Below are 9,252 nucleotides of genomic sequence, written 5' to 3' on the forward strand. Positions count from 1 at the left end.
TATCTATCAGCTGTTATTATACAAATGGGTATCTTACATTTCATCACTATTTTCTACTCTGTGCATAAGGAAATAATGTAATGTTTCCAGAGAAAAAGAATCATGAAGGTCTCATAAGACTTATGCCAAACATCTCAATAATTTGAAAACAAACAGACTCCATCCCTGAATAAAGTTTTAAAACATTTCATGATGGGGGGGGTGGCGGGGTAGGGTGGGGTGTCTATCTGCATTCTGGGTCAAGAAATACTTAAATCAACTTCCTCATGTCTCTTCCACATTACATTGTTCTACTTCTTGTCACAGGCTCTACAGTTTCACATAAGAGTAAAATATACACAAGCAGATCCAGGGGACGGAAATTACTATTAATCAGCCTGGCTGGATTCCTGTGGGTTCCCTGGTCTCAGTATGGGTTGTCCATTTTCAAGTTACTTTAACAGTGACTGCTGTGGCATTCATGCCTTCAAAATAAGGCAAGACAGCCATTCCTTTAAATGGTTCTCCTCGGTGCCCTTAGCATCCAGGCTGCACCAGAATACTAAATCCCACAGCAATCCCATCAAAGGGCATGCATGTTTTATTTCTCAAGCCCATACAAGCAAAAACTCAGGCAGTTCACTTCAGTGCAGAATTTGCCAGACAAGCTCACTGGGGGAACTCCAGTGCATCAATCCAGCTCAGAGGCACCTCTAAAAAATATATACAATTTACAGAGTAATTTACATTAACAGTTTCAGTTGCCAATATATGTGTCCTGAGTGGAAGGATGGGCTTCGCTCGGATATGTACCAACTGTTTCAACGCACTGGTGTCACAAGGTGGCAGCAATACACCAGGCAGGAGCTAAAGAGCCATGCACACCCATAGGGGTCCGGAGCTGAGGCTCTTCCTCTGCCAGTCTTAACAGTTTGCCACTTAGTTTCACCCAGAGGAAATACAGTCGGCATTGCCATAAAACAAGCAAGTAAATTGTTTGGTTAAAAGTGACTAAACAGATCTACGATGGTAACTTAAAATATATCACCTCTCCTCGATTATGGTACAGCAGGAAAAGTTTCCCACAACGCTGATTTCTGGGTCATAACCAGCAAATGCATCAAAATGATGAGTTGTACCAACAAGAGACGCTGGTTTCTCCCATGCTCTGCATGAACAGGTAATTCCCCGACTGCATCAATCAGTGAAGCCCTGGCTGGCAGCAAGGACAAACAATACGGACTATCTCAAAGAACCATGACTCAAGGTAACCATCTAACCATTCATTTACAGCATCTTCTAGTTCAGATGAACTGAGATTCCACTTGAAATCTTACAAAAGCGACTCTTTATAGTCTTCCTGTGTTCAGGAAGGAGAGATGTTTCTACGCAGCAGGAAAACCTGGCGGCAGTAGTCACGGGTGTAAGAGGGTGGTAGGTTGGGGGGAAGATGGACATGTATTCTTGGGGCTGTAGCAAAAAGACATGGGGTCATTCTTTACCCGCTGGAAACAGCAGTTCTCAGAGCACCTGCTGTGGTATCAGGAATAAGGCCAGGATTGTTCAGAACAGGAGAGTGAGGAAGAAAACCAGAAAATAAGTTAAACAGGAAAGCAGAGTTAGGAAGCGACCCTCAGAGCTGAACATGGTCCTCTTCCCGAGGAAGCAGGTGCCTTGTGGGGATGGATAACACATTTTCTGCACACTTCTGTGAGAATTGGTTCTAGAGCATCTTCCTCAAAACACAGTATGCATGGAACAGAAGTACACGTTGAATACACTTAGAGCAAACACACCTGTATAGACAAGTGTATTCAACATATAAGTCAAATACATTTAGACTGCACAGCAACATCTAAAGGTCATTTATCCACTGCATACCACACAAACTCCATGCAAAGAATTTAAAATGTTTGGCACATACAGTAAACAGTATTACAAAATAGATCTGTAAGAGAAACAGGCAAAGCAAGGTGGTTAGCACAAAATGCAAGATATTTCCTCAATTTGAGACCAGGAAATAAGAATAATCTTTTTGCTGCATTCATTTAAACAGGGTCTTGTTAAATAGCTTGGACTATGTTTTGTCGCCATGGAATACTTTCCAAAGCCTCTGACACAGAACACACACGTACTCCGAAAAGTCAACCTGCCGGCCTCTAATTAAATTATGACCAGAGAGAAAGAACACAGGATCTCAGGCTGCATCTCTCCCACCTAACCTGAGTTGCTTGAAAGTTAAGCATTTAGTCAAAATTACTCATTTTGGTTCCCTCTATAGTCAGTGGAGAGGCAGAGGAGCTCACTTCACCCTAGGAAAGGTGGGATTGCTTGTCCACTCAGGATAGTTCTCGCTCGCTCTATTAACTACCACAGAAGCTTAGATTAGACAACAAAACGCTTAGATGGACACCTACCCTTCTGCTGGTAAAGTCAGATGAAATGAAACCAATGGACATAAATCAAAACCATGCAGAGTCTCATACCTGATTAGGGCCTTACTCAACACAGTCAGCACATACAAGTGGCAAGGAATAAATGAAGCAAGATGTTATACAGAGATATATGTATGCGTTTATCCACATTCAATATTATATAGACATGTTTTGTTCACTGATTGTGCAAGAAATATCTTGCCTATTAAAAATGCAGTTAAATTGTGGGTGTCAAAGTGCACTGTCTTCCGTCTGTACATTCTCCAAGAACAGAAACAGAATGGAAGAGGAATGAGTTACCACACAATTTGAGCCAATGACTTGGGAAACAAAAAACATCTAGATATTCCCAGTAAAACTTGCTTCATACAAAGGTATTAAATGATGCTCAGGAATTTTAAACTATATATTAGATATTATGCAACAGAAAGTGTTGTAAACTGATATAGAAAAACTTTTCTCAAAAAATGGGTCAAGGAGGAAGGGGAATAAGAAATGCATGCAGATAACAGAAATCCCTGTATTATAATTTTGCCTCATATCCAACAGGTGGAAATCCATTTTGAGTAGTAGTCCCTGGGAGTAAAGTGGCTTCTCCTTATCCTCCCTGAGTGGCTCACGCGCTCTTTTACTTCATTAAGCACAGTTAGACTTTTTCCTGCTGTCAGCAGCATCTGTGCAGAGCACACCAATTTACTCCAGTTTATCTGCCAGGCTAGAGTGCTGCCATCAGCATCAAAGATGGGGGAAAAACAAGCGTGACAAATCCTGTTCTTACTACTCTATCTTCCCTCTGCTGCAAGAGCAGCTCATCTAGGAAGAACTGATTGTGTGGAGTCTAATTCTTTCCAGTCACTGCTCCAGCTGTCAGGTATTGAGAGCAATAATGAGATAGGACAAGACAGGTCTTTAAGGAAAGAAAAAAAAAATCTCAAGCCCTGAATGGTCCTATCTTCTGGCTTAGCTGTCAGCATTGCCTTGCAGAGTGCGGGCTGCCACACCAGCCCGTGTTTCCCAGGAGACATTTTCTGCAAAGACAGCAGATGGCCCAGGCTCCCAGCCTCCTGCCATTGCTTCCTCCCCTCAATGCCTAACAGCTTTTGCATTTCTGTAGTGGTGGAGCTCACCCCCAAGAGGAGACTTAGTACTGAAATACCCTGTTCTCTCCTGATTAACCTAGAGAATAGTTATACAAGAAGTCAATAACACTCCTTCCCAAAGGAAACATGAGGAATGAACTTGTCTAAAAAGGAAAATGAACAAAGATTATGCAGGAAATCTCATTCTTCTACTGCAGCACCATTTGTGTGAACTAAACTAGGGAAAGCATGAGCTAGAGCGGGATGGGAGAGCTGCAGAGGTTGTTCCAGTCTTTGTCCTTATTTAAAAAAAAACAAGAGAGAGGGCAGAGGCTGAACAGAGGTTTGGTACTGCTACTACTGCCCACAGGGACTCCACCAGCACTCAGAAATCCAAACTGCTTTGTCCATGAGCTAGTGATGAACTTGGCCTGTGTTTACTTTGCATGCTTCCTCTTCACTGTCACCTCGGAAAGGACCAGCCCTGGTGCTGTCACTGGGAGGACTCCATGCTGCAGTAGTAGTTCTGCTGAAGTAGCGTCTCAGGTTTCAGGGAAATACTGTATTTAACAGCTAAACCAACAGGAGTTGTCAACACTGTGTAGGCTGTGATGTATTAGAGGCCAGGCTAGATAATCACAGTAGTTCTCTCTAAATATAAGCATGTATGTATATTATGTCCGTGTTTGTATACATACATTTATATATGTGCATCCATGAGCCATGTAATACATGGAGATGAGTTGCACATCTTGGTCTCTCAATTCTGAGTCTGCATGTCATGCTAGTCCATGCCCTGCCTGATGGATAAATGCAGTGTCCATAACATGGTAATATGCCATACTCCTTTTCAGTTTATCTCCCTTCTTTCCTTTGTTCTTATAGTTCACTTGGTAAACAGCATGCCCTACTTTCCTCATCTAAGTCACTCCCAGGAACTTCTTTTACTTCCCAAAACCTTATCACATCAGGAAGTACAAGGAAGGAGAAAAAGATGCTTTGCCAGACTGTAATCTAGGAGAAGTCAGAATGTGCACGTGTCATAGAGTATTTTAATATTGAGCCTCCTTTTTTTCATTATTAATTCCAACCGCCCACCCACAATTGTGCATTTAGGGTTCTCACATGACTCAATGACACATCTAACCAGATCATATATTAACCAAGGGAGAAAATATGTGCCAGATGCTTTACAAGTCAAAAGATAACTTGGGCAATGAGAAAGCTGTGTACCAACCAGGTTAGACTAGCCTGAGAAGTCTGTCCAAATGAAAGGTAACAAAATATACTGTCTTCTAAAAACTGGAGTTCGACATCAAATTTGACATCAGGTTATTAAAGTGAGATTATTCTCTCCTCAGCTATTGACCACAGAAGGCCAAGAAACAGTTTAGGGTGTGAAGTTCAACAGCATTACATATCTACTCTGGCCACCCACAGACACCAGACTGGAATTTGTACAGTATCACCAATTTCTCAGAGAGAGAGACAAAGAAAGAGAAAAAATGTGTACATAGTTGTATATATCAGTTTTTGTAACAAACAACTTCTACCTAACAAGCCATAAAACCCAGCAGCAATTATCATCATTAAAAAATTGGATCTTGGATGCTTAACGACATTTGGAAAATTCCAGCTTTCCTCTAAAAATACACTTAGTAGAATAGTGTAGCATCAGTCCAAAAGTTCTCTGAAAGCTATTAACCTCCTGCCAAATCCAGTGTTTTTTCCCACTCTCCCCAAAATTATCATTTCTATCTTTCTATTATGTGTTTTCAAGTATGATTTCCTCTCTTCTGAGTCATCTGTGAACTAAAGCTCCAAATGTATGTTATAAAAGGCATCTCAATAAACAGAAAGAAGAAAAAGAAGCCCTCCCAGGAGGGCTGGGAAGAAGCTGTACATTTATAGTGTCTGTTATCGACATGGTCTTTTGCAACCGAAATGGCAAGACCAAGTTCATCTAATAGGAGCAAGTCATGAAGCTTGGCAATCTTTGTTTACAGCTGTATGTATTCTGTCCTTGTATTTCAGGTTCAGATGTGTCTGAGAAGTCAAAGGCAAGTCTAGTGAAAAGCAGTTGGACACTGTAGTTGCTAGAACTGGACCCACCACAGTATAGGGCTGAAGCTCCAGATCAGTTCAAAGTGTGGATCTCTGTGAGCGGAAATGTAATTTTGACCAAATGCAGTTTGTCACTCAACAAATACAGTTCTTAATCCCATGGAGATCCACTTCATGGTCCAATGAGCCTGATAACCTCCTGCCTGGTTCTTTTCTCTCCTAGTCCCCACTAAGGAGCCTTTTTAGACAAACATTTAGGATTCTTAAATGACTAATGACACAAAATGAGAAAAGGAAAAGATAGTTGAAAACTATTAATAGATCTGTAGTTTGAGCTTGAGCTGAGAAAGCAACTGGACTGCATACCAAAACAAAGTTCCCAATAATTTCAGTAGAGCCAGGATTCCTCTTCCATGCTGAAAGGCCATTTAATTGATTTATCTGACTTCCAATATAATACAGGCCACAGAAGACTACTTAGAAATTCCTGCAGCAACAGAATGGTTTTTTTTTCCTGTTATGTAAGAAAATGAAATCCAGCCCAGTACTTCTAGATGTTATTTTTAGGGGGATTAGACATAAGCTAGAACTCCTATATGGGGCAGTTTCAATTAATAATGATTAGGCTGAATATGCTTAAAGACAAAGTAATCTGGCAAGGAAGAAAGTAATTGTGGATGTGGAAGGAGAGAGAAAACATTTGTGATCTTTACCTACTCCAGTTCAAAAAGCACTCCTATAATAAATTAACATTGATAATCAACACAGTAATACAGCTCTAAGTTTCCAAAATAATTTTCTCTTGAAGGTGAAGATCCTTTTTAGACATTTTTCATCAACAAGAACAGGTAACTCCCAGTCTAGACTCTATTTTTAGAAAGCATCTCTAATTTTCAATTATCCCAACGAATGAAGACTTTCAGCTAAAGGTTTCACGCTAAGGTCTATTTCAGAGCATCGTCCCAGGTCTGATTTCAAGTATTTCCACACTGCTTTGATGTTTGGCTGTTGGTTTGGACTGCAACCCCCATTACTTTTTATGTACTATATAGATGTTAGTGGGGAGGTTACCTTGAGAGATGAACCTTTAGGACTGAAACATTTAAATGGCTTCTTGTCTTCAGATACACCATCTTCTGGCATCTTTTGACGTTTCTCAGCAGCTTCAGCCCTTCTCCTTTCAATTTCTTCCTTCATCCTCCTCTTTTCCTCCTTAAAAAAACATGAATGGTCACTTATTCTTTCAGAAACTACATCACCATTACAGGGCTTTGCAGTCCTGCAAACATTTACCAAATTTTCTAAGAACAGATTTTTATTCCAGTCAAAAAAGTTCAGTGACCTATCTGAAATCTAGCAACATATTGCTGCTAATCCATCACAGTGTTAAGGAAGCAGGGAAGACAACTAGTCTGTGCTGCTTGAGTGTCTCCTCACAGTGAGGTCACCAGATTTATTGCCATATAGTGCCACTTAAAGAGAGAAAAAAAGCACATTTATAAAAATACTCAACTTCAGTTTCTCTGTATCCTCATGTATCATCTTTGTACTGTTCTTCTGTCCATCTACACTGGCACTTGTTGTGCCAAGGTTAATAACTCACAAGGAAAAAATCAAGAGGTGCCCACAAAAGTGAAGATTAAATGCTTACAGTTTTCCCTCAAAAGAGATAATGCAAGTTTTTACTTCATAAGCTACAAGTCAAACCAGAAGTCCTCAAAGCACAACCATTGTGAGCACCGGTTGGCAGGGTCTGACTGGCAAGGTATTGTGCAATCTCAGCATCTATTGAGTTCTACTGTAAAGAGCTCAGTATATTAAAGCAATTGGCATCCAGCTGCCAAACACTATTATTAATTATCTACCATTCATTTTCCAAACAACTAAGATTCCTAAATGATGCACCAGAGATTTGGAAGCCCTATTTATAGAGTCCCTTGGCAGAGAAAGTACAAGCAAACAGATGTGCTTGGGTACTCGATATTTAAATAGACAAGAATATCTTCCTAATGAGATCTAGCCCATCGCAACTATATATAACATTAGCATTCCAGCTCATCTGCAGCAGACGAATTTTGACATGCGCTTTGTAATTCAATTTGTGTAGTGTCAAAAAGACACCCCGAATAACTTAAGAACTCCGTGGCTATAACACTGCCCCCAACATTTTGCATCCCCAAGAAGATAAGAAATTCGCAACTATCGCAGATGAAATCCTGACTCGTGAAGACATTTATTAGGGCCCTGCCTTTCCTGAGGCTAGAACTGTAACGTTTCTTCCTACCCTGGATGACTGCATGTTTTACCTCAGGTCCTCGCTAGAGCATCGCTAATAAACAGTGATGCCCAGAAGAGCACACAACCCAGAGGGCCCAGAGAAAGGGCGCAATTTGAAGCAAAGTCACAGCAGCAATTCCCCACACAGCAACACCATATCCAAGAAGGAGAAGCACGCTTCGGCCTGTATGCTCGGGTTTGGTCTTGCCCTCCTTGTTGCATGCTCCTTCCTCACCTATGAGCCAGTCTCCCGAGTCCTCATTCTGCCCTTTTTTTAAATACAGACCCATCAACCTCCAGCCTCACCAACTTCTTTGCCTAAAAGCGTCTGCACAGACACTGCTGTAAAGAGTTATCAACTAATGCAAGGCCAGTGGAAGTAAAGTAGTAACAAGAAGGGACTAAAAACAGAGTCCAATACTTCGTATTTTACACTTACCTCCTCTCTGGCTTTTCTCTCAGCCTCCTCCTGCTTCTTCTTCTGCTCCTCTTCTTCCAGGATTTTCCGGCGCTCCTCCCGCCTTTTCTTCAGTTCGTCCAGCTCTGCTGCCGCCTCCTGCTGCTTCTCCTTCAGCTTCTCAAACTCCTCATTCTCACCTCGGCGACGGCGCTGATCTTCTAGCCGCTTTCCAGCCTCGACTTGAGACCCTGGCTTCGCTTCCTCAGCATTTGCGATCCCTTTCAAATTGGAGCGGCTAGGAAAGAAATGAAAGGGAAGGTGATGCACCACGGATTTTCCCTTCCTGGCCAGAGCCACCCACTGCCATGCACCCACCAGCAACATGAGAGCCTGGTACTCAAAGATATTGCCTTATAAGACCTTTTTCTCCTTGCAAACTACGACAGGCCTAAAACTTTTCTATCAGGAGTTAGTAGGCTGGGATACTACAAGGAGCACCTCTCCCATCCGCTGCCAGTGAGGAAGGAGTCTCTCGTGTGCTTGTGTGCACAGGAGCTGCACCACCCTGGCTGAGAACTCAGGTCACCTCAATTTTTAAGAGAATTCAGTAACTGAGCTTGAAATATTTAACATCTCATGTAACTTCAGCAAGAGGTATTATATCTCATCACCATCTCCATGGTATACAGTAAACTGTTACAGTTTCACACCTTGTCTCTGCAGTTTGTGTACAGAGGAAACACTTCCAAAAGCATATTATATTTCATACAGAAAACAAAGCAATGGAAAGCTATAACTAATTCCTCTCTGTTGATTTTAAATGAGATAAATTTACATATAAAAAACTCATAGCAAAAATATTATGCTATGTTCTGTGTAATGAAAGATGCACTAATCCTTTGCTTTCAAAGGCAAGTATTTTTTATAAACCCTCTAGAAAAAGATAAGCATCTTTGGGGACAGAATGAATTACTTGACTTGGGGAAAACAGAATGAGACAAGAGAGGGGGTGGAGAGA

At 41.3% G+C, this 9,252-nt stretch overlaps 1 protein-coding gene across 11 annotated transcripts in view; it reads right to left on the reverse strand.

The window, feature by feature from the left end:
* CALD1 (caldesmon 1) overlaps positions 1-9,252 on the reverse strand; it is a 203,249-nt gene that overhangs the window by 10,025 nt on the left and 183,972 nt on the right. For all 11 annotated transcript variants that reach the window (XM_009332855.1, XM_009332856.1, XM_009332863.1 and 8 more), the window contains 2 exons: positions 8,274-8,529; positions 6,629-6,769 (listed from right to left, as the gene is read on the reverse strand). In XM_009332855.1, the coding sequence (XP_009331130.1) occupies positions 6,629-6,769; positions 8,274-8,529 (397 nt within the window). The remainder of the gene's footprint in view (positions 1-6,628; positions 6,770-8,273; positions 8,530-9,252) is intronic.

This window comes from Pygoscelis adeliae, unplaced genomic scaffold, assembly GCF_000699105.1.
Source record: "Pygoscelis adeliae isolate BGI_AS28 unplaced genomic scaffold, ASM69910v1 Scaffold38, whole genome shotgun sequence".
Taxonomy (NCBI): domain Eukaryota; kingdom Metazoa; phylum Chordata; class Aves; order Sphenisciformes; family Spheniscidae; genus Pygoscelis; species Pygoscelis adeliae.